We start from the raw sequence: 25883 nt of genomic DNA, 5'->3' as shown, positions 1-25883 counted from the left end.
ACTAAGCCCTTTAATAATAAAACATTTTAATTTAAAAAGTAACTCTTTCCCCAAACAAATTTAATTTGGAGGATGGCATTGTGTACATGTCTTTCGTTGGTGCTAGAGAACGGTGCTGGGTGCTCAGGTTTGCCTCTGTGTTCAGTCTGCTATGTCGGTCATACAGCCCTGCGAAGCTCCGCCAGGCCCTCCCAGAAGACAAAAGGCAAGCAGCATCTCTTGGTGTTTAATGAAAAAAAAGTTTTGACCTTGACCCTTAAGGACTCCAAGGGCTACAACACTGGAACCTCTGCTCTTCCGCACCCACAGCTTGTTTTGCTTTTGTTTTGGGTTTGATTTTTTTTTCTTTTTTTTTTTTTTTTTTTTTTTGAGACAGGGTCTCACTATATAGTTCATACTGATCTTGAATTCACTTGTAGCCTAGTCAGACCTTGAGCTTGTGGTAATCCTCCTGCCTCAGCCTTCCAGGTGCTAGGATTACAGGAGTATACCACCATGCCTGGTATAAAGCAGTTTTTAAAAAGTCAAGGTTACACCTTAAAGATTACAGTGTTTAATGTTTATCAAAGTTACGTTTCTAAAGCAGCAGGACAGCAGATGAGTTCCTGGACCTCAAACATCACAGGGAATGCTTATCGAATAATCTCAATTATATCACAAACCAGGTGACTTCCAGCATCTCCCATCTTTGTATTGCCTTCATTTCCACGTTTGCCCGGGTCATCTAGATTTTCAAGAGGAAAAAAAAAGATTTTCACAAGCCATTGTCATGTCTTGCAGCCAGTGATGGAATGGTCTCCTGAGAGTGAGATCCGGGGGTCTTCCACACTGACAGACGTAGCCACAGCAGTCACACTGCCCAGGTCTCCACACGCCCTCTCGCTCCACTGACCCACTGTGGTTATGGATAAAGAGTGAACAGGAGGACCTGCCCTGGAACAGCCTCTTGTGTTATCTCCACACTGATGCTGTGCAGTCTCGCTGGCCTCCATCCAGCCTGGGATGCGTCCCCATACCACACTGGCCCACTTCCTCCCTGCTCAAAGTGGATAGTGCTCTGCGCTGCACCAGGCTGCGTGCGGCCTTCCTCTCCAGGACTGGGGGACAGGGCCTCTGGTCCAGGCTCCTGGGGCTGGTGACACTGCAAGAGACACTGAGGCAAATGGGTCAAACCTTTAAATCACAGGAAGTTAATACCACATGCCATCTGCCCCCTTCCCAGGTTTACAGTTCTATGAATAACCTGAGCTGCTGCCATTTGCCTGATACTGTATATCATTAAACCAAGACTGGAAAGATTTGAACATTGCATTTTCACATGGACAGAAAGGTAACAGGGCAGATAGAGATTTTGCTCTGAAGTGTGGGCAGTCACAGTCTGCTGAGTGTTTAGGACACTTGGTATTACAATCCTAAGCCAAGGGCTGGGGGTTTAGCTCAGTGGCACAGCGCCTGCCCGGCAAGCGCAAGGTCCTGAGTTTGATACCCGGTACCGGAAACAAAACAAAACAATCCTAAGCCAAGAAACTTTAAAAAGTGGGGACATGAACCCAGAGGATAGAGAAAATAGTGCGATTCTTTGCTTTCTGAGAGGGCTTTCCCTAACTGGATCAGTCAGTGCTTGCTAGGGAAAGCAATTTAATGCAAGATATACAAACATACACTAATCTACCAGACTGGCGCACAGTGCCTGCGGCAGAGGCAGGTGTGCAAGAGGGCCAGGGGCCACCTGTGCCCTGGAGATCCGCAGGATCCATTTGAAAGCCCGGAGCTCACTGCGGTGCCCAGGGAAAGTCCCTGTGAGGAGGCCAAAGTATTATAGGCAGCTACCTTAGGCGTGGGCGTTGGCGCTCACCCGCCTAGCAGCCCCGCCACGGGCGATCGCGCACGCCCGCCCTGCCCGAGGGTTCAAGGCCACCGCCCGAGATGACCCGGGCGCTCCGCACAAGCCCCTTCCGCCTGCAGCCGCCCGCCTCTCGCTCTCAAGCCTCGGCTCCCTAGCCGAGTCCTCGCTCCGGTCCAGACCCCCGCACCTTCCCCATCTGTTCCCGGATGGGCGGTCGCGGCCAAACCCCGGCCTCGTGCTCGTCCTCCTGCTGCCTCAGGGCCCCCTGTCGGCCTCCGGCACATGCGCAGTCGGAGTCAGGCTGGGGTCGGGCTGCTCTCCCGCCGCCATCGCCCCCACCTGGCCCAAGCCTTGGGGACACTGGCCAGGGTTCGCGCAGCGCCCTGCTTCGGGCTCCTGTACTTCTGCCCGCGTCCCCGCCAGCCTGCCTTCCGCCCAGTGGCCGGTACCGTTATGCTGTGGGGCAAATCAGGTCACCCTTCTGTTGAAAACTACATCCGAAAGCAAAAGTCCTTAGCAGGGCCCACAAAGCCCACAGTGGCCTGGCTCCTGCTGCCTTGCCGCTTGTGACACCCCCAACCCCAGTGTCCTTGCTCTTCTTCAAACCAGCCAAGCACACCTGCCTCAGGGCCTTAGCACCTGCTCTCTGGCTCTGCCTGCAAAGGTCTTCTCCCAGGTGTCCACGTGGCTCCACCCCTGAGGTCCTTCATCAACAGGCACATTTTCAGTGAGGCCCACTATCCATGAGTGTCTGCTTCCTCGACGGCAGAGCTGCAATCACGGCAGTGGGCTGTCTCCCCGTTATACTGTGTTCACAAGGGCATGCTGGTCGTTTCCATTGTGCAAAGATGGGACCCCTCTGTCCTGCTGTCCCACCTCCTTCTTGATAAAATATTAGAGACCATGACAACCAAAATGTTCAAGTAAAATTCTTACTTCCAGGGGACTGCACTTGCAGAAGGATTCAGGGACGGGGTTGCTAAGGGCATTTGTCTCTCATTGCATGGGATCCCCAGCACTGCTGGAGCATGCACCCCAAGTCAAAGTAGGGCCAGGGGCAACATCCTTACCTTCTCTCTTTTAGCGTCTGATGACCAGGTGTATCTGGGCTTGTGGCAGCGTCACTGCTGGCCCTGCCTCCACTGTCACATGGAGTCTTTCTGCATACATCGTCACACAGCGTTCTGTGTGTGTGTGTGTGTGTGTGTGTTCTTACAAGGACACTAGTCAGGGTGGAGATGCACCCGCCCTGATGACCTCACCTCGACTGCATTTGCAGAGACCTATTTTCAAATGAGGTTGCCTTCATAGCACCTTTCAGGGGCACTCAGTGTTTTCACGGTGAATATAAACAGTCACGAGCTGCTTACTAACACCTCAGTCACAACGGGCTGCGTATCTGAGAGCAGTCCCAAAGATCAGAGTGGAGCTGTCACAACACAGCCTGTGATGCTCATGAAAACGCTGCGACGCCAGTTGTATAAAAGTCCACATACACAGTACCCAAGTACTACAGGGCATACCACTCAAGGCTGATAAATGACTATTTACTGGTTTATGTGTTGACTATATTATATTCTCATTGTTGTTTAGATTACATTCCTACTATAAAAATCCACCTTGCTGTGGAGCAGTGTGCCGTGTTAGGCCAGCAGCAGCCTGTTACACACTATGTGTTTTCTGCATCTCTCTCTTTTTTTTTTTTTTTTTTTGCACCAGGAATTGAACTCAGGCCCTTGTACTTGCCAGGCAGGCACTCTGCCACTGAGCCATATCCCTGGCCCTGCATCTCTTGTCATTTTCTCTTGTGCTGGATTTAATCTCACGTTGTTTTGTTCATCACACAACACACAATAAATTCTACTCACACTGCAGCCTGGGCATGTCACAAGCCACACCATCTGCGTTTGAGTGGGGACATCTGTGGCATTTACAACATAAAGTCACCTAAGGACACATTTCTCAGAACATGCCCCTGTTGTTCAGGGATGTATGGCTGCATTGGTGTGTGTGTGTGTGTGTGTGTGTGTGTGTGTGTGTGTAAAGGGAGAGTGTGAGAGGAGTTGTGTTAATGTGAGTGCATGTGCCAGGCTGGTATTTGGTACATGGCAGTGATTTGCTTTCTCTTTCCATGAGATAAACCCCTATCATCTTAGGCCCCCCAAATTCTTTGTATTTAGGGGATGATTTTGATTTCTACTGAGCTGTGGTCAGAGAAAGGCAGAGACTGGCTGTGCTGCACATAAGTGTCTCCCGGCATTTGTGCCCGGATGTAGTAAGACAAGAAGCTGCCTCTCCGACAGTGACGGCTACAGTTGCAGAGTCCGTCATGACACAGACCTTGGCATCGGGCAGTTTCTTGGGTTCAGGGTCTCCCAGAAGCAAACCCTGAGCTGAGCTTCTGAGGAAAAGCAGTTTACTTGGGAGGTGATTTCAGGACAGATCAGTTATGTGCCCAGCAGCAGGGGCCAGGGAGGTAACAGAAGCCAATAAAGGACATGTCAGTAAGCAGGTCACTGCCAAGGCACCTGGGCAGCGCGGAACGTGTGCCCCAAGTTACCCCACATTGGGGAGGTGGTAGCTGGCCTGCCTTGTTATGGGGTGAATTGTGTACCCAATAAAAGACATGTTGAATCCCCAGCCCCCAGGACTGCAGAATGTGGCTGTGTTTGGAAATAGGGCCCCTGCAGTGTAACTAGTACCTCGTCCTGGCAGCTCTAGGAAGCTAGTAGAACATTCATCTGCCCAGCCACTTGTCTACAGTGAGGGCTGCTCTTGCAGCCACGACAGCCCCAGTGCCCCTGGCTGGCCTCTGCTAGCAGCTGGTCCTGACCCCATGGCCAGGAAGGAAGACAGAGGTAGATAGGGAGATAGATAGACAGACAGACAGAGACAGACAGAGACAGAGAGAGAGAGAGAGAAAGAGAAAGGCAGAGAGACAAGAGAGACAGAGACTGACACAGAGACACAGAGAAAGGGAGAGAGACAGAAAGAACTCAGCCTGTTAGAAACATGTGCCCTGGCTAAAACGCTTTGCCACCAGCTGTGCAGCACTGACCAGCATGCTCCTTGGTTGATAAAGCCTCGAGTCCCCCAGAAAAGTGTGTCTGGCCCTAACCTGGAAAGAATCTGGTTAAACCGACCCAACCATTCTTGACTTGGAGGAGAACACAGCCAGGACTTTCTGGGCAGATTGAAGTAGTCAGCCGTGACCCTACACATGCTTGCCACCTCGCATCAAACTTGTGGCAATCCTCCTGCCTCAGCCTCCCGAGTGCTAGCATTACCGGCATGTACTGCTGCACCTGGCTTAATGTGATGAGGTTTCACTGTGTTGCCTAAGCTGGTCTGTAACTCCTGGGCTTGAGCAATCCTCTTACTTCAGCCTCCCAAGTAGCCGGAACTACAAGCAGGCACCACTGTGCCAGACTAATCATGAGGACTGGCTGTACGTCCCTTTCACAGTGCCTTCCCTCACCCCTTCCAAGCACGGGGGTGAACCCAGGGCCTGGCACATGCTAGGCAAGTGCTCCACCACAGAGCTCCACCCTCTCATGTGTAGGGTTTTTAAAGAAGTAGCTTATGATTATCGAAACCATTCTTCAAGCCTAGTCGCTCAGTCTGGCGCAGCAGACTCTTTTCCCCTCTGACATCTTCCTCTTCACATCCTGCGCACTCTTTTACTTTGGAAGGATTGCTTTTTTCCTAGTCAGCATCCAAAGCCCAACAAATCCTAGTGGCATCTTTCAGAGTTTAAAGACTGGATTGGAAAGTCACATTCCTCCCCACCAGCCCCAAGGAAGCTGAGAAACACGATCCTTTGGGTCTCAGATGAATCTTTAATTATTTCAAACTGAGACAAACAGATTTTCAAAGACAGCAGCACACTCATTGTCGCAAGCATATTAATATGTCTATTTTGCAAGGAAGAATATGCTACGGGTCATGCTATTCACGTTTTCAATAGCATTCTGGCAAAAAGTAAGGACATTTCCAACTGTGTCAAACATTAAGGAATAGTAAATTCTACTTTCTGCCTTTGGGTAAATAAATGGTGTCTTTCAGCAAAGTGGTGGAAAATCGGTACTATGAGGGCTATTTCTTAAAACTGCCTGTCATTCCAGCAACTGTCAGCCCCTCTGGCTAAACTTCTCGGCTATTTTCTGTAATTCCAAATCCATCGCAGCCAAGTTTTCAAGTTGTTTTTCCTGAAAAATATAGAAAAGTGGAGACATAAGGTTCCAGGTCAGTTTATATCGCTGTTGCTTGAGGCAGTCTAAGTACGAAGGAAATGTAGATACATTTGGAGGCCATAGGAGTCAACCCACAGGAGTGTCCTCGGAGGGGTCTCTTGACTGACAGTTTTAGCAGCCTCAGGGAACTTACTGGAAATGTGGATTCTTGGGCCTGCCCTATTATGGATTAGATCTAGAGTGTCCTCCCAAATTCTCATTAGCTTAGGGGTAGGGCTTTTGGAAAGGTGATTAGATGGGGGGCAGTGTACTCAATGTCAGATTCAACAGCTGCATGTGCTGTTGAAAGTGGGGTTCACTCCCTTCCGGCTCCTCCCGTCTGTCTGCTTCCTCGCTGCCATGACGAGGGCAGCTGTCCTCTGCTCCACCCCTCTGCCACGCCACTGCTGCCTTGGAGCCGGTCCACCACGGACTCTAACCATGAGCCAAAATGAACCTCTCCCCCTTTAAATTGTGGGTGCCAGGCACTGTGTCTCAGAGACGTGACTAAGACACACCCCAAAACTACAGACTCCCAAGCCCTGAAGGTTAGAAAACCCTCATGATTCTGAAGCACATTCAAGTTTGAGAAGCACCAACCAACATAACCAATATTAAGGCAAAAAAAAAATGGTTGGGAAGGTGCAGCTTTGATAACACTCTCTTTCCTAGATGTAAAATCTTTTTGTAGTAGGACATAAACCAATGAAGACCAAAATGACTGAGTTCTCTATTGCCTGTTCTTCTTATCCTGAAGGGTGGTGATCAGTCACACAATCAAGAAGCCACGAGAACAGCGCTTGTCAGGGTTGGCTGGACATTGGGATCACCCGGATCTTTGAAAAATCAGGCAGCACCCAGTACTGGTTAGACAGAATCTCTCGGGATGGATCCCATACTTGGGGATTTTCCAAGCTCTCCACGTGATTCCAATGTGCAGATGAGGTTGAGAGACACTGCCATAGAGTGAAGAGGCCAGGGAAGTGGAATACAACCGGATGGTGGGTGGGAGTCAACCCCAGAAGTGGTCTCCACTCAGTTACTAGGGCTACATTCTCATGGGGAAAACCCCCATAGTTTCTCCCCATTATTATCAGATAATGCTGAACACAGCATATTGACCTTGATCATCATACGTTAATGTTTTTTGTTTTTTTTTTTTTTGGTTTTTTTCCGGTACCGGAAACCAAACTCACGACCTTGCACTTGCCAGGCAGGCGCTTTGCCGCTGAGCTAAATCCCCAGCCCCCATCATACGTTAATGTTAAAGAAAAACCCCATTCTGTACCTCTTCCTCTGTCAGAACTCTCTGGTCGCCTCCTTCCTGTTCGTTTTCTGCCTCCTGAAGTGTGCCCATCTGTTCCTCAGAGTCGTAGAAGTTGGGGAATTCGGCTGACTTCTTCCTGTAATGAAGCAGCTGGTCCAGCTCAGCCACCCTGTCGTACTGCCTTTTCAGATCCAGTTTGGGGGCCCTAGGGAAGCTTCTCTTCTCATATCCCCAATTCACATCCTCAGAGAAGGGCTTTTTCTCCCACCAGTCATAGTTGTATTCTGGGAAGAAATTCTTCTTACTCGAGGTCAGCGCATTTTCTGCTTCATCTTCCAGAAGATTGTCATCCATGTTGTCTCTTCTCTCAAAATGGCTGCTCTTCCACTGGAGAGGGTCAAAGTACGGGTTGAACAGCACCCCTAACCTCTTCCTCTTTCCAGTGGTGTGATGGGAGACGTACTGTTTGTCTTGAAGCCTATCGTCCTCTCTGTTTTCTCTGGGGTCTCGCAGGTCCTCCTGCTGTTGCCACCTCTCTTGGGCTCCTTCCTCGCCATAACTGAGGTAATTTCTGTCCTGCTCTTGCCACTCATCTTGCGGATATCTCCTTGCCTTGTCCATCTGGCTTTCCTGAACATGGTGATGCCCTTCATCCAAGAACCTTTTCTCTTCTCTGGTGTCAGGAGTAGAATAGGCACCTGGTTCTCCTCCCATCCTTCTGTGGTGGGGTCCCTTCTCCTCCTTACTCCCTTCACTGTATCCCTGGGCCATGTGGTTTCTCTTGTCCTCCTCTTCCCAACTCTCCTCACTGTGAGGCCTTGGAGCCCTGTACTCTTCGCTTCCTCTGCCCATGTACTGCCCCCCCTCCAGCTCCTCAGGATCCTGGACCCCTGGATAACCCCTCACTTCTTCTCCATATTCAGGTTCTTCCTCTGAAGCCCGATAGTGAGTAGAATGGCGGCCCCTCTTTTCTCCTAAACTGGTCATGCCCATGCTTGCCTCCTCGGACTCCTGTCCCTCTTCCTCAGAAGGAGGATTCCCTTCTTGAAAGGACCTGTCAGGCCTGGTCCTCCCGTGGTGGTGTCTGGGCCTCATGCGTCGTTTGGCCACTTCACTTTCATCTTCTTCACTTTCCTCGGATTCTTCCTTGCTCTGAGGTTGGCTGCGAGACTCTTGAGGGTGTTTCTCCTGGCTTTTCCTCTCCTCTCCGCTGTCCTGGCTGCTCTTTTCCCTGCTGTGTGTCTTCTCAGGGAGCCCAGCAGAGTGGGTATCTGATTCGGTCGCCAGTTCCTCTTGTTTCTTAGCTGAAATTGGGTTTCTTTTGTTGAGAAAGGCATTCTGCGCATCTCCTGCCTCTTCAGTGCGTCTCTCTATACTGGTATCCTTTTCACGCTCCCTTTGCTGATGGTCCTCGCCCTCTCCTTCCTCCCTGCCCTCCTCACTCTTCTCAGGACGGTGTGCCTTGGCTTCTTCAGAGACTTGACCACTGTCCTTGGAGGGATAGAGACTGCCCTGAGGCTCATCTGGGCCCTCTCGGCTGTGTTTGCCTCCCTCTTCCCACTTTTCCCTGTCAGCCTTTGTCTGGCCTTGGTTGTCCACTTCCCCTGGGGCTCCGGCTTCCTCCCTGCTAGAGGGCCTTTCGGCTTCTGTGGCATCACCTGGGTCTCTTAACAATCTCACTTCAAACTTTCTGTTTTCAGCCTCACTTTGGTCTTCATCTTTGACCTCTTTTCCACCTAAAACAAAAATATAAGAGCAAATATAACCTCAGAGAACCACTGCAAATCCTGGGTCTTTATTGACTGTTTAAATGAATAAAGAATATACTCAGATTCCCATTAAAAGTAAGTGCTAGGAGAGCGCCGTGACATCAGCTCCTTGACATCAGCTTAAAATTTATGTTCTTAAGTTTTCGTAACACTCAACCAGCCTGCCACTGGGACTATCATTGATCACACTGAAATCCAGGTACAGATTTATAACATAGTAGAGTTTAGAACCAGGAGAAATCTTAGAATTCATCTGGGTCAGCCTCCTTTCCTTGCAGACATGGAGCACATGGACAATCAGGGGTATAATTTAGGATCATTCTTTCCATATTTACTCTAAGTAGGGCGAAAAAGCTAGCATCATGTGACTAGCTCTCACTATCACCTAGCTAAAGCTAAGTAGCCAAAGGGGAAACATCAAGAGTCAGAGGAAGATTTAGAATTTAATTATTCAGCAGACTTTCTCACCCAATCAATACGTTGACTCAACTCAGCAGCAAATAGCAACTGAACTCAGTATAGTCACACGCTGCATGGCCGCCTGCATGCGTCAGCCCACAGCAGACAGCTTGAACAACGGTGGCCCGTCAGATGTGTCACCCGGGGAAGTCACAGCTGTTCTTCATTTGTGTAAGCACACTCTGTGGTGTTTGCACAACATTTAGTCTGATGATGCATTACTAAATGGTAGGAAGGGGTCCATTTCTTCCCTGAGAAAACTACAACCACAGGACCTGCACTCATGTCCGGAAAGGACCTGCACTCATGTCCCATACTCTCCACAATTTTTTTTTTTGCACCAGGAATTGAACTCAGGACCTTGCACTTGCCAGGCAAGTGCTGAGCCGCTGAGTTATCTCCCCAGCCCTCCACCTGTTTTTGATGCTGAGGATAAACTGTAGTATCCTGAGTTGCGTTCCATGAGTCAGAAGGAGACCGTGTGGCTGATACTTTGTTGTTCTCGCTCATCTTTTGCAAATATCAATAGCACCCCGCAACTCAAGGGCATTCCATGAAAGGAGATAGGCAGTTAATGCTGTCTTCCCTGGTAGCTGGGCGGGCTTGGATTTCAGCTGTGTCACTGCGTTCAGTCAGGGTGCCTGGAGCCAAGGTCGACATCTGCACAGTCCAATGTGGCAGCCACCAGTCCTTCATGGCTATGGGGCACTTGAGCTATGGCTGACACAGGTGATGCACATCAGATTTCCAATACATCATGGGGGGTGAAATGTAAAATGTCTCCATCATTTTCTGTATTGGCTATATGTTGAAATGGTAATATTTTGGATATGTTAAATAAATATTACAGATACATTGGCTATATACATTCTATATTAGAGCCAGGGATGTAGCTCAGTGGCACAGCACCTGCCTGGAGATCCTGAGTTTGATTCCTGGTACCAAAAAAAAAAAATCCAACCAACCAAACAAACAAAACAACCCCAACATTCTATATTAGATAAAATAGAGTATATAGAAATAAAATATATTATTGAAATAATTTTACCTGTTTTTACTTCTTACATGCTGTTACTAGGAAATTTGAGATTACACTTGTGGCTCTTATATTTTTATCGAACGGCACTGATGAATTATTTCTGAAGTGATTTTTGCAAAAGGGAAGATGACTGATCTGTTTTATCAAAATGTCCAGGAAATAGTGGACTGTCTGTACTCTATTTAAAGCCCAGCCTGGTGTGATAATATTCTCATGTTTATGAGGCAACAGGAAGGTCCCTGCACTTCCACATTTAGATACCTGAGGGCCGCCCAGGGGTGCTGGTGTAGCGTGGGGGCAGGGCTAGCATGGATGGCACAGGTAAGCAGGGAGACTTTGGGTGCTACTATTGTCTGTGTGTGTTACCCTCAAACTCATATGTGGAAGTCCTCGTCTCCGGTGTGATAGTACTGGGAGGTACTTCGGTCATGAAGAGCCCCAGAGATGGGCTAGGTGCCCTCATAAGAAGAGACACAAGGCCGGGAATGGTGGTGCACCCTTGTAATCCCAGCACTCGGGAGGCTGAGGCAGAAGGATCACTGAGAGTTTGAGGCCAGCCTGGGCTACATAGTGAGTCCAGGACAGCCTGAACTACATAGCAAGACCTTGTCTTAAAAAAAAAAAAAAAGACCTGAGATCATATGAAGGTACAGTGAGAAGGTGGCTGTCTAAAGTCAGGAAGTGGGCCTCACTGGACACCTTGACCTGGGACACCAGCCTCTTCCACTGTGAGAAACAAATGTTTGTTGTTGAAGCTGCCCAGTCTCTGGTTGCAGCATCCTGAGCTAAGACAGGGAGAGGCTGATGTCACCCTGGCAGGAGAACTGATCAGACAGGATCTCAGAACAGAAGCCCAGTGCCCTTTCCTACTGCCTGCTGGTTTGTGTACACCGTAAGTGTCAGGAACAGAAGTTTTTTGTTTTTTCCCAGTTAACTATGCTGCCTGTGGCAGCACGGGCCTGAGGCTTAGCATTTCCTCCTAAATTTAGCCACAAGCCCCTGCAAGTGAGATTGGAAAAGGGCTGTGATTAGCAGCACAGTCACCCTCAATCTCTAAAACCAAGGTGTGATGCTCACCCTTACTTTCAAGTTAAAAGGGGAATGCTACGGTTGATACATTGTATCAACTTGAGAGGTCTAGAAGCTTAACTAAGTAACTCAGCAGATCACATCCCAGGGTGTAGAGGACATGCCCTCACTGCTCTAGGCCCTTGTTCATTGTGTCAACTTGAGAAGTTTAAAAGTTTAGTTAAGTGACTTAGCAGGAGGCCAGGGCCCTCACTGTAAACACCCTCATCCTGCGCAAGAGGAAGGCACAGAGATGGTGTGAGTGCTGACTTGCCCTGGGTGGGGGTAGCCTGCTTACAATATAAGGGAGGAAAAGAGGCTTGTCCCCCACCTCCTTTTGCTCTTACTGCTTCTGCTGTCTTCTGCCGCCTTGAACTATTGCACCTCACCCTGCCACCCTGCCACCCTGCCTTGGAGCCAGCTGATTCTGGACTGAAACCTCCACAAACTGTGAGCTAAATAAACCTTTCCTTCCTTAATTGTGGGTGTCAGATATTTTGTCTCAGCAAGGAGAGAAAAGTAACTAAGACAGGAAGAATGCACATTTCATCCTTGCCATGCTGCAAAGGTGACCAGCTCGACTCTGGCCAAAGAGATCTGATTTATATCTGCTAAGAAGTGGGACTGTGTATTCCCTAAAGTCTCTTTAGCCTGCAAAACACTGATTCTTCCCTTCTCCCCTAAATGCTCACTGGCTCAGTGAATGTGAGCTGATGTGAAGCGTGGGAGGAGAGATGGGTTCAGAATGGAACTGAAGCCTTGGGAAGGAATTCATCCATCCCACTGGCCCAAGCTCAAGTCTTCCGATTAGCTTAGGACATACTGCTAAGAGGACTAAAATAGCACAGAAGTTGCAAACTGGTAGCCCAGAGAGGAGTTCTGTTTGGCCCAAACAGAAAGCATTTTTACTCAATTCAAATCCAGAGGTAATATTTAAATATCAGAGCATGTTGCTTAAAAATCAAAATTTAGCTAAGGGTATACTTCAGAAGTTGAGCACTTGCCTAGTGTGTGCAAGGCCCTGGGTCCGATCCCCAGAACCACAAAGAAAGAAAAATATAATAAATACAACTTCTTCAGAAAAATTGTAAGATCAGAACTATATGATATGACAACAAAGTTTGTAGTTGTCTAGAACAGGATGAAAGATAGAAATATGTATTTGGATCGGAGGAATCATGTGACTCACTTCCTGGCCTGCCTTTCTTTTTCACGTTATGTCTGTGTATCTGGCCCTACCTGGTGTTTGAGACTGCAGCACACAGGCATTCTTAACACTTTCCTATCTCAGCAATCTATCACTGTCTGAGTGTGTCTTCTGAGACTCTCAGCAGACACCAAAAAACTCCAGGGCATAATCAGTGACAAGAAGAAGCTAGAGTTACCATGGATACAGCGTAGGGACCAAGAGAGAGTTTTGGTAGGCAAGTAGAGCCTGACACTGAACAAGTTTTCCTAAGTGATCCTGGCCATTCAGCAACCTTAAATGACAGACTCCTGTCTTTTGCATCCACCTGGTAAAGAAAGAAAGAAAAAGAGATGGCAAGATGGGCTTGCCCTGGAGAGCAGCAGTATTTGGAGGTTTCCTGCACTCCCACCTTCTACAATGACTGGAAAAGAAAGTGCGGGAAAAGGTCAGAAACTGGAATATGAATGGGGGTGAAAGGAGAGCTTCTTTCTCTTCACTGTTTATGGTGTTCCTCGTGGCTCAGGCCCCCACATCTACTGGTTACCCTGAAGCGCCCAAAGCAGAACGAGTTACCAAGCTTACTCTCCAGGCCAGCGGCTAATACTGTACTTGCTATTCCCACTTTATGCATAAGGGCCGTGTGCACCAATAGCAAGAGATTGTTATCTTGCAATGAGAGATTTTTAGAGGTGAAAAGAAAAAAAAATAATCTACTGCTCACAGACCTACGAAAAATCTGAAAGCATAGGCAGGTGGTAAAGACAGCAGTGCTTTCTGTATTTGAAACAGTTTGACTTCATCCATAAAAGGGATTGTGTTGTTTGTAAAACTGATCTCCTAAGGTCAGTTCCCAAGGAACCATGCTTACATCATGGTGCAAATTTTGTTTTCAGCTAAAGCTTCGGGCTACAGAGAGAACATCCCAGTCTGGACACAGAGGGCGGTAGGTCTGAGGTGCTGGGATGCTCTGCTTCTACCCTAAGCCCTCCCAGGCTTCAGGGCTGGGACTCCTGGTACCATTTGGTGGGAACTCCCACTCTAATAAATTCTTCATTAAAATGTTGTCCCTAATCTCCCTTGTAAACAGGCTGGAAGTTTTCAAGTCACCTTTCTAAGCTTTTACGTTCTCACTATCAGAAGAATAGAAGGCAAAGAGAAGATTGTTACGACTTGCTCTATCCTTTTATATCCCAGGAGCCCCTACAACCACCCCTTCTCCTCTAATCACAAACAGTTTCCATGCTGCCATCCACCCAAATGGTGGCCTGTTCTAAAATTCTAAAATATGCTGGAGTGCAGGTGCACCCCTGTCATCCTAGCACTTTGGGAGGCTGAGGCAGGAGGATCACAAGGTTGAGCCCAGCTTGGGCAACTCAGTGATTTCATGAGACCCTGTCTCAAAATAAAAGGTAAATAAAAAAAGTGCTAGGAAAGTAGCTCAGTGTAAAGGTCCTGGGTTTAGTCTCCAGGACCATAAAATGAAACAAAAACAAACAAAATAAGAATTCAAAATACAAATCCAAGGAATGTAAGAATTGATAGGCTGCCATTAACCTCACCTCCCTCATTTTACTTTGAAGAAAGAAGCCTAGAGAGGGAAGGAGTCTTCCCCATGGTCGCCCAGCTACCAAGAAGTACAGCAACGATGATGAGACTTGTCTCTGCCTCCCCCAGTACTGCTGTATTCAGCCAATACCCGTCACGCCCCCAGGTCACCTGAGGGGGAGCAGAGGGAGCAGGAGCCAGGTCTCACACAGACAAAGGTCTGGCTGCACAGTGACACTTACTCTTCTTCAGGACTTGCCGGCACTCGGGGGTGATGGGTGGAACGCTGGACTTGGACAGGGCATTCGAGAGGACCTCGATGATGCAGCGAGTCACCTGGGGAAAACACAAAAGCAGGCTGGAGAAGCTGGTGTCACTGTGACTCTGACGCAACCCAGAGCTGCCGTGTGGGGAAGCTTGACTCCGTGACCCATGCCCATGTGGGATGCTTAGGGCCGAGACCCCAGCTTCCAGGGTGGTGAGGAAGCCCCCCAGGCCCCAGCCTCGGCAGCACAGTGCAAGAAGGCACTGAGCTGTGATTCCCCTAGAAGGGAAATAAACAGCCCTTTCTGCACAGATCAGAGAGAGACTGCTCAGACCACACCGCCCGTGCACAGGGACCTGGGCCCTCCAGGGGGAGGCGGGGCCTCAGGGAGGGAGGGCAGCCTCGCCCGATTCTCTCCATGAAAACCTGGCGTTGTGTGTGCTGGGTGTAATGGGGCATGCAAGAGTCTAGAGCCCAAAGTCTAGATTCTAGGCTGACGCTTTAACTTACCATCTCTTCATTGTGGTTCCTGTTATCCACTGGCACAGAGCCGACAGCTTGGAAAGAGAAAAGGAAAGGAGGATGCCTTGAGTTGATTCTGGAGGCCAAGGGACTCAAACACACAAAATCACCCCACTGTACTCGGAGAGAGGGGCAGAGAGTGAACTGAGCAGAGTTGGGTAGTTAGGCACGATTGCCGCAGAGACCATAACTGCCCCGGTACACACACACACACACACACACACACACACACACACACACGTGCCCACGTGTACACACGCACCATACCTCTGTATGTGTCACACATCTGTACACACAGTTGTTTTCCCCAGCAATGTCTTAAACATATTCGGAAATAAACGCTATCTTGCATCCAGTCTAAATCAACTCTACTTCCAACAAGAGAGACTCCTTGCATATTGGTAACATTCCGTATCTTGATCTGGGTGCTCATTACAGAGGTGTCCTAAGTTTGTGAAAAGATCATTAAGCTGCGTACTCATGATCTGGGCAGTTCTCTACATAGTATACTTCGATAAAAAGTTTATTTTTATCAATGAAAAGTTCAGAGCAAGCAAAATCAAAATAGAACCAGAATGTCCTCTCAATCATCCTCTGTCTGCTCCAAACGGGTGCAAATCTGTGGCTACCTCTGCCTATCCCTGTTCCCCCCACAAACCTCTTAAACTTCTCTTTCAATCTGAAATCTATAAAATCCTCTGCAAAAACATAGCTGAGAGGATTGCTTGCTAATAAACAAAATTACCTTTTTAAAATTTCAATTGTAGTAGACCTTCTTTGACAATGCAATTTCATACTAATACTTCTCTTTTCTGTTCACTGTTGTAAAAATAGATACTTATTATTAACTACTGATACTGTCCAAGTGTAACAGGTAGCAGAGTTGGGGGGGGGGAAGATAATTTTTTTTTTTTTGCTATTCTACACATACTATAGTTCACATCTGTTTTTAGAACAGCTCATTTCTCTGTCCGGGGCTCTTGAGAGCCTTTGTGATGTAGAGGAACTACGGTCTGCTTGTACAGCACAGCTTGCATCGCGGTGAGATCTTTAAGGTCACTGTGTTTCTCCCAATAAAACCTGTGATGGCAAAGTACTAACAGTGCAGTGTATTGATTACCCTAAGGTGGCTTAGCTCATTTTTGTGGAAAGGAAGAAAAATTTAACGCTCATGTTAAAAGTGAAGTAATGAAAACATATAAATTATCAGATTATGATAAATCAGAGAATATCTTCTAATTTATTAATATCTCATAAAACTATTAAGGTTGGATCCCAGATTGAAAACATAGCTGCAAATTAGATTGAGTTCTTTGACTAATAGGCTATGAGGCCTCCCAAGTTCCTCCTAAAACTTAAGGCAGGCAAGATCTGGCTGGCAAAACTCATCTTACTTAGCATTACATAGATATGATGTGGCTACTTCAGACATATTCATTTTTAAAGGGCACAGTAGCTGCCATAGAAAGTGTGGATCTCCCTGTAAAGGCTCTTAAGGGTATAAAATGAACCAGATTTTTTCCTGAGGTTTTCCCCAGCCATGTGATTTTGCTAAATAACAAACTCTACTTGAAGGCTTACTGCCAAGGGCTGTGGTGGAGAGCGGGGAGGTGACTGGCAATAGCCACAGGGCATCTTTCTGGGGATAATTAAAATGTTCTGAAGTGTGACAGTGGTGATGGTTACACAATCTGTGGTATACTATAAACCACTGACACTGTAAAAGGGTAGATTCTATGATGTGTGAGTTATAGTTCAGTAGAAAAAAATTTAAAACAATGTCTTATGTCTATATTTTAGCTGATATTATAATCTGAACCTTTATTAAAATAGTCTCTTATTTAAGAACTCTGTATTTTACACCATAGTTAAATACCAATGTCCCTATTTCTGCCATCTATTACACAATGTACAGTATACTTTTGGCCTCTTAAGCAATTCCTTGCTGAAAATATTTTGGCCAGATATAATTCTAAATTACTTATTTGATTTTCTTTAATTAAATGGAGATCATTTATTTGCAATGTGTAATGACAAAAAAATTAGAAAATCCTGAATGGATGTGGCTTGCAATAAAATAAGTTACTATGGGCTTTCATTTTGTTTCCACATTTCTGATTTAGTAGTTGCTGTCAATAAAATCTTCATATCTGATATCTCAATTCTGGTTAGGAGTATCAATCTCAGGAGCAAACAGTCTTCTATAGATCACTTAAACAGCCAAGGAAAACCTTGAGTTTTATTTCATGTTGGTATACTTACTTCTCAGCAGTCTCAAGACTGTAGTTACTTCAGTGCATGCTCGCGCAGACACACACACACACACACACACACACATACATGTTCTTTCACATCTTCAGAGATAATTTCTTTGAGATTCAGAATAGATTGAAAGATTAATTTCACAACCTTCCACACACAGAGAAACTGTCAAACATACACTACTTAAATTTTCATTCTCCAATATTGGCAAAAACAGGGTTTTTTTTTAAGTACTCCAGAGACACTTCTGTGGTTATTTTATACTCTAGTTATTTTCCCAGGAGTACAAAATCAAAATATCTAATGTAGTTTTCATTGATAACTGAAAAATGGATTGATTTGAATGTGAAATTACCTCTCTCCAGATGTGAAAATATAAAGAAAAAATATATCAAGCCTGTTTACAAATGCATGAATGTGCACACATATGAACATAAGAAAAAAGGTATATCTCGCATACATACAAGACTGTTTTGCCTTATCATGTTTATATAATGTAATAATAATACTAAAAGAAATTGTACGTGTGTCAGCTAGTAACGTGCTGTCCGCATCCCTGCCTCTCTGTGGTCACCTGGCTATTAAAAGCGAGACAGGAATCTGACTACAACGCATCTCTAGACAGGTAGCGAGGGAGCGTGACATTTTAGAAATGAGCAGGAAACGAGGGTCCCCCTTGGAGGGCGACATGCTGTCTTCCCATCTGCAGGAAAACGTGGCTCTGAAAAGACCTAGATTCTCCGGGCTGGTCTAGGAAGCCTTCTGGCTTTTTCCAAGTCAAATGGGGACGGAGGCGAGGGTGGGTATTCCAAGGAAAACAGCCAGGGAAGAGAAGAAATGAAGAACCCCAAGTAGCAACCCTCCCTTTCTCCCAGCGTCCGCCAGCCCCAAGCAGGGAGCCGGGCGGCGCTGTCCGCGGTGCTGAACGCCCCACCGCGCCCACTCACCGGCCAGCACCGCGGCTCCCAGGAGGCCGAGAAGCGCTGCGGGCTGCATGGCCCGGCTCGGCTGCTGCGCGGCGCGGCTCGGTTACACCAGAGAGGCGGATGCGGGAGGACGGCGAGGCGGAGGTGCTCCGGGAAGCCAGCGTGCGTCCTGGTCCCCGCGGTGTGGCGCGCTTGGCGCGGGCCTCGCTCTTTTAAAGGGCAGGCGGGGGCGCGAGGCCTGGAGGGGCGAGCAGCCGGGAGGAGGCCCCCCTCGCTCGACCCTGACGTCACGAAACAGCCCCCGGGGCGCGGCGCGAGTGGGCGGAAATTTACGCCAGTCCTGGCGCCAGGGCGCGTAGGGTCTGGAGAGCGGGTGGGCAGAAAGGCGCACGAAGCGGCGGGAAGGGGGTTGGGAGGAAGTGCAGGCCTGAGGCAGGGAGAGAGGAGGGAGGCCCGCACTTGGTTTGCCCAAGCTGTTCTCCATCTTCCCCGTTACCCACTCGCCTTCAAATATACAAACGCGTTTGAGGCCGTGTGCATACGCGAGCGGTTGTGCTGAGCGTGCGCAAGGCTAGGTCTGCTTTGTGTCTTCTTTACTAGCTGAGGAAAAGATTCCCGCTGATGGGAGAGGACCAAACAGTCGATTAGGGACAATGAAAAAGGGAGCGATGACTTTCAAAATTCTCCGGTACATCCCAAGAATATGGGACCTGCTGTTTCTTCTGTTAGTCTTTGTATCTATCTACCGATCTATGTTTCCATCCCTCTACTATCGGCACCCCCATATCTTACATATTCACGTTTTTTTTTTTAAGTAGATGGTGCAAAAAGCTACCTTATACAAGCCTCCTTCTGTCTCCACTTTTCAAGTTCCCCCATCCATTCAGCAGAATCAACGGGACATCACCACTTTCTGTGGTTTAGGCTTGATTTAGTTTGGAATCCACACAGCTGCATCTTCTTTTGAATAGCTGCCCTGTGTATTTAGCCTGTCCTCTTTCTGATGGGCGTGTATTTAGGTTGTTGCCTTTGGCTCTTAATCAAATAGAGGCAGTGTCGCAGGTGGGCAATGGAAGAATCTGCTTGTAGGAACTAGGGTACTGTACAAGATCCATGCACCCTCTTTGGCCGTCACAGTGAAAAGGGAAAGCAGGCTTCTATGTGTGGGAGGGAGGTAAAAACATGTTTCAGAATATTTTTGACATGAATTCCCTCAGCCTAATGAGGAATTGGGAAAAAAAAATTAGACAAGTGCCCTGCTCAGAACAGAAACTCCTCTGATAACCCTGGCACTGGGAGACAAGATGAGGCTTTGCCTGGGGTTCTTTCCTCAGAGAATGAAGATGTCTGTAAGCATAATTCACATGAGGTTTTAGATTCCTTTTCCTGAAAATTAATCTAGCTCAAATGTTTTGTATGTGTTGAGTGAATAGCTACATCTTCCTGAAAAGACTGGAATTTGTTTTGCCAAAATGACAGCCACAGAATAGTAAAAGAACAGTCTTTAAAATGATTTTTAGTGGGACAACTGGTGAAACCGGAATACGATGCATGGATTACATAATCGCATTGTATTAATGTTGATTGGCTGATTTTTTTTATTTACTGATTTTGAGAATTAGTACTGTGATCATGTAAGAATGTCCTTGCTTTTGCAAATGCCCATCCAGTTTTCTTTTTTTTTTTTTTTTTTTTTTTTTTTTCCCATCCAGTTTTCAAGAGGTAAATATGTACCAGCTATTTACCAAGTTTATTTTATTTAAAAAAATATAGAGTTAGAGACAATGCTAAGGCAAGTGGGGCAAAATGTTAGTATTTGGGCAATATTGGGATAAATAGCATATGGAAAGTTTGATGCTAGTTTTGCATTTTTCTGATATCTGAAATTCTTTGAAAGCAAACAAGAAAGTATTCTGAGCACAAAAAGGCTTGCTTTAAAACTCTGTAGAACAGTGAGTACCAAAAAGACGTTCACACAACTCTGTGACAGTTTCTTCCTCTACTGTTAAAATTGTGTAAGGGTTCCAACTGCTCTTTCAAATGCATAGTTTGCCAGTGATTCCTTTATTGTTCAAAATCTCAGCTTAAAAGGTTCTTTGAGGGGCTGGGGATTTATCTCAGCGGCAAAGCGCCTGCCTGGCAAGCGCAAGGTCGTGAGTTCGGTTCCTGGTACCGGAGAAAAACCAAAAAACCAAAAAAATAAAAGGTTCTTTGAAACTGCCACCTTTCTTAAGCATTCCAGTTTTCCCGTACTTTCCCTGTCTTCTTCTTCCCTTGAACGCATGGTGTTAAAAAATGTTAACATTGTCTTGTGGTTTCACAGATTGAGCTGGTGGAGCTCTTTACCCATCAGACCAGTTGTGATGTAGGAAAGATCTTTTCTACATCATTGTAGGGTGGCCATTGGATGGGCAGAGGGGACAAACAAGGCAGCCCGGGACCTACAGCCAGTTCCCACATTTAGACTCAGCTTCTCCTTTTTTAAATTTTCATTTTTTATAAACTTTCTATGATTTTTACCTTTCATATTTAAATCTTTTCTTTTTTTTTGAGACAGGGTCTCACTATGTAGTTCAGACTGGCCTCAAACTCACAGTGATCCTTCTGCCTCAGCCTCCCAAGTGCTAGGATTACAGGCATGTGCCGCCACACCCAGCATTTAAATTAAAAAAAAAAAAGGCTGTCAGAGGGAGGGTTTCTGAGGAATTTTTTCAAAGCAAGATAAAGGAGGAAAATCAATGTTTTTCTTAGGAACCAGAGCTCAGAATAAAGATGGTGTAAGATAGAGGTACAGTCACATTTTTTAATCAATTGTTCTAGGAAATTTTGGTTGGAGTGATCATCCTTCCCTTTCTGTCCTTCAATATCACTGAAAAAAAGCGCAGAAAGCACAGTTGCCCAGTAATCCATGACAGATTGGAGTGGCTGGAAAGCAAACAGATGAAGAACGGTGTATGGATCAAGCCACCTAGGGGGACAGGTACTGCACTTACATTTTCTCTCATAGATCACTAGTTTGTGCTACTTTTGTGAATGGTGACTATGTGCCAAGGCACGTGTGGGTGTCACGTGATGCTCTTCTGTGCTGTAATATCTCCGCCAGTGCAGGTCCCCTGGGGTCGTGTGAGGGGCACATCTTAATTCCAGGGTGCCTAGAGTCAAAGGAAAGCAAGCCACATTTTACTTCCTTTACACATTTGTGCAAGGCTTGGACCTAGAGACAAAATTTATTCTCGCTTACTCAGTGGTACTACACAGAGGCAACACAGAAAGACGGAGTACTGGAACCCGCCAGAAGGCCAAGCATTCATTTATTCGTTCTACTCATTCCCCAGCACTTCTTTACTTGAACATTTGTTTCTGGAATCGGTGGCAGAAAGGCGCGACCAATGTGGCTGAGGATGCGCGGGTCTCCTTTGACTTCAGGATCCAGAGTCTGGAGAGGAATGCCACACAGCTCCTGCTTGGAGGGCTGGGTTCAGAGAAGTCTGTTAGGATGGCCCAGAATTAACAAAGAGCCTGGGACACTGTTCCAGGGTCAGGAGGGGAGATTCGCTAGCACATGCTTAGAAGTCAGCTGGGAGAGGAGAACTGCCCCTGTTTCCTGAGTCTGCCTACCGAGTTTGGCACGAGTAGGATGCTCTACGTGTAATACAGGATTGAAAAATGTTTGCATACTGTTTACACATATTGGTGCTTCCGTGGAAGAGGAGATGCTTTGATTGGCCCTGAATTCAGGAAGAATCCCCCCAAAGAAAAAAGCAGATGGGTTTGCATCAAAGAGAAAAATCAGGGCGGCTATGGGCTTCCCCCAAGCTCAGGAGCAGAAGGGGAGTGGGGTGGGTAGCTGTTGAGGAGTCTGGCTGGGGTTCCTGGTGGAAACACAAGTGTGATGCCCTTCTGTCTCCAGTGCCGGGCCGAACAGAAAGTCGCTGAGAAGTCAGGCCTTCATCCTGTTCTGATGTTCGCAGCAGCATCTTCCCTCCCATCTTTGATGTCTTGATAACCCAGAGCTCCTCTCTTCATCCCTGCATGAAGCCTTTGCTATGTAGCACTCTTCCTAGGGACTTTTGAAGTTCGGTCTCATTCCAATATATGTATTTAAATATGTGGCATTTCCTGCTCTCAGCCAGAATCATGCTCTGAAATCTTGCCACTTTCAGGCCAACATGATTGATTACTGAGACTCCAGAAGCAGTTTTGTGCCAGTTGTTGTAAGGTCTCCCTTGCCTCTGCCTGATGAATTTCCTCTGTTCTTTCTGGACTCATCCTCAGGAGTCTCAAAATGTAAGTTGCTTCTACCTCTGGTTTTCAGAGATTTGGCTGACTTTGCTCTGAGAGGAGCCATTCTTCTGCTGATACAGAATTTTTAATTATTTATGGTGAACATTAGAGCATACCAAGTCCCAGGCAGGTTTCTCTTCAACCAAAATGTGTTCTCTAAATGTAGACTCCAGGAAAAATTCATGTAGGCTAATTTCAGTTTTATACCTATGAATATTTTATTTCCCAATAACTCAGAATGGTCCTTGAGGAGCCATTACTATTAATCTGAAGTCTCCCAAGATGGAATGCCTGTCTTTTTGCCCTGGGTAACAACGATGCAGCTGTGTAGTGGGTCTCTTCTCATACATTTTATTAGAGTTGTTCTCCCTTTCTTTCTCTCTCCCCAAGCTTCATTTGCTCTCTTTTACATTCATTCATAAATCTCAGAAAAGAGCACCAAAGAATTTTATATTGTCATACAAACCTGCTATTGTCTAGAGGTATAAATTACCAAGGGATGAGGCAGTCTCAATTCAATCTTTTCATCTTTTAGAAAGCATGTAATAAGGTATAAAAGTAAAGATTAGAGAATTTGCTGATTAACGTCCCACCACCCCAGATCTAAAAGTGAAAGGGTGATTTGCACACAATGTGCTACACTGAAGTGTTAATGAACGCCGGGAGGCTCGAGATCAAAGCTGTCCACGGAGCCATTTCCTAACACCCTGCGGAGAGGGTGTGCAGTAGAACTGCAGATTCAGTGCAGAGCTCTGCCAGAGACACCCTTCAATTATGAACCTTCTCAACAGCCTCAGCCCCTAACCCGGGAACAGTTCCACTCTGGCCCCTCCTGGAAACAATAACTACCATGATAACACCCTGGGGGTGTGGGAGCTTGCTGAAGTGGACATTTCTGTGGAAAGTGGGTTGGGAGACCTTGCAGGACTCCGGGGAGGAGGCTGTGGGTTTTATTTCTGCATCCGACTGCAGCATCTGGCCCAAGGTCAACAGCGACTCCCTGGACCAGGTAGTCTGCATCTCAGAGGGCTAAGGAGGTGTTGGTCTCAAGGGCACCTTCACCATTGCTGCAGTTCTCACCTGCGGACTACTGACACACTTCGTCCTACACTTACGGGCTCAGCTATGTCTGAGTCTCGGAATTTCCTGGGGCCTCTGTCAGCAGAGATACACGGGACTCAGTGTGAGCACGCCTGTACAGGTGCTCTGGGCCACCTGGGGATCGGTTCTTATAATTTGTCTTCCCTCCTTCCTTCTCCCTTCCTTTCTTTTTTCTTCTTTCTCTTTCTTTTTTCCCTTCCTTCCTTCTTTCCTTCAATCTTTTCATCCTTCCTTCTTTCCTTCTTTTCTTCCTTCCTTCCTTCCTTCCTTCCTTCCTTCCTCTTTCTTCTGTTTTGTTTTCCTTTTTGTGTGGCAGTACTGGGGGTTGAACCCAGAGCCTTTCGACGGAGCTACATCCCTAGCCAATTTTTAACATTTTAAATTTTGAGACAGGGTCTTGCTGAGTCACCAGGTTGCCAGGGCTTGGCTCAAATTTGTGATCCTCCTGCCTCAGCCTGCTGGGATGCCAGGTAGACACCACCATGCCTGGCCTAGTCTTCTTTCTGATTCATCTCTGACCCAGTCCCAGCTGTCTTCACGGTATACCAAGATTGTATAATATATGGTTAAAAATTCGGGACCCCAGGCCAAATCTACCAAGGCTGTTTGTCAGGAGTGTGGCTGTGGACAGGTAACCTCCGTCTTTGATAACTGCCTTCCTTACCTGTGAGAGAGGGAAGCAGTGCCAACCTCAGGCCTGGGGTGTGCAGCAGATGGGCTAGGTTTGGGAAATCCTGCGCTCTGTGCCTGGTTCATGGTAGCATTCAGGATATGGCAGCTGCTGTTATGATTTAAAACTTGACAACTGTACTGAGCTATAATTTACATACAGCAGAAGTCAGCAGTGTGCAGTTCAGTGGGGTTTTCAGGGTATTTACAGGATTGCATGCCGAGTCACCTGCGTCCATGAAGGGCCTCCTTCCTGGTCTCCTTGCTTCTGCGCTTGTCTGTCTATAGCACACCATGCTGTTAGGCCAGACTCAGCGCACCCAGCCTATTAGTCAGGCCTTGCCACTCAGCGCTCAAAATGCTCCAGTGACTTCTGTCTCACAGAGTGCATCCTTACGCCGGTACCGGGCCTTCTTCATTTCTCCCTGTTACCTCCCTCAGGTCCCATCTCATTTTCCCATCACACATACTTCTCCAGCAACACTGGGCCTAAAACCTGCTGCCCACCCCAGGGTCTTTGCACTTGTGGTGCCCTCATATAGGCTGGAAGCTCCACCTCCTTCCCCCACTCCCTCCTTCACAGCTTTGCTTTGATGTCACCTGTTCACAGAGGCCTTCACAGGCCTTCCCTGGCTCCCTCTGATGGCATTCTCTCTCCTCTCTTGGGGTTCACTGATCTCCAAAGTATTTGTCCCTCTCAGCAAAATGGAATCCGTGTTTTGCTCGTTGGTTGTGTCCATCTCTTCGGCTGGAGTCTCTGCTCCCCGAGGGCAAGGGAGCAGAGTTTCACCCTGTACTCCATCTCCAGCACCTGGAACAGGTCGGCCTGGTCGCTGCACAAGACCTCTGGTTTCCACCAGATACATGTGCATTGCATCTGCACCATCACGAAGCTGGAAAATTAAAAATCGCAACACCACTCAGTACCAGCACAGTCTGTAAGTGGGACACAGGGTCCTGAGCGTTTTCTTGGAGTAAAATGCAAAATAGAAAGCAGGGCCCTAAAGATGCCAGAAGCCGGCAGGGAGTCTCAGGGCTTCCACGGGAGGGGACTTTGAGCCGGCTCTCAAGGAAGTCCATGGCAGAGAGGCTTCTCCTGTCGCAGGACTGCGAGTGACAGGAAGGGCGAAGCAGTGTGCGGCACAGTATGCTTGCCGTGAGGGAGCTGGCTCGGGCCTGCCAGAGCTAGCTGATTACCACTGAACTTCACAGCAGCAGCTTGAATGGTCAGGTGGGAGAAATTACAGCACAGAACCCAGCTCATGAGTATTGCGGTCCCTCCCCCCGGCAAGCAAAGAGAGCTGCTTGCTTTTTTTTTTTTGGAGGCGGGGTGTCGCTATGCAGTTCAGGCTGGCCTTGAGCTCACTTTGTAGCCCAGGTTGGTCTCGAACTCACAACAATCCTCCTGCCTCAGCCTCCTGACTGCTGGGATTACAGGTG

The 25883-nt window shown here is 47.3% G+C and overlaps 1 protein-coding gene across 1 annotated transcript; it reads right to left on the bottom strand.

Annotated features, from left to right (window-relative positions):
* Window positions 1-5665: 5665 nt before the first annotated feature.
* On the bottom strand, window positions 5666-18859 carry Chgb (chromogranin B). The gene is made up of 5 exons (XM_005380843.2): window positions 18411-18859; window positions 15190-15236; window positions 14657-14750; window positions 7367-9081; window positions 5666-6054 (listed from the first exon to the last, which is right to left on the bottom strand). The coding sequence occupies exons 1-5, from the start codon at window positions 18457-18459 to the stop codon at window positions 5977-5979; spliced, it is 1983 nt and encodes a 660-aa protein (XP_005380900.1). The 5' UTR covers window positions 18460-18859; the 3' UTR covers window positions 5666-5976.
* Window positions 18860-25883: the final 7024 nt, after the last annotated feature.

This window comes from Chinchilla lanigera, unplaced genomic scaffold, assembly GCF_000276665.1.
Source record: "Chinchilla lanigera isolate Chin_1 unplaced genomic scaffold, ChiLan1.0 scaffold00014, whole genome shotgun sequence".
NCBI classification, from domain to species: Eukaryota; Metazoa; Chordata; class Mammalia; order Rodentia; family Chinchillidae; genus Chinchilla; species Chinchilla lanigera.
Note: the sequence above shows the minus strand (reverse complement) of the source record. Positions and strands in the feature narration are given on the sequence as shown.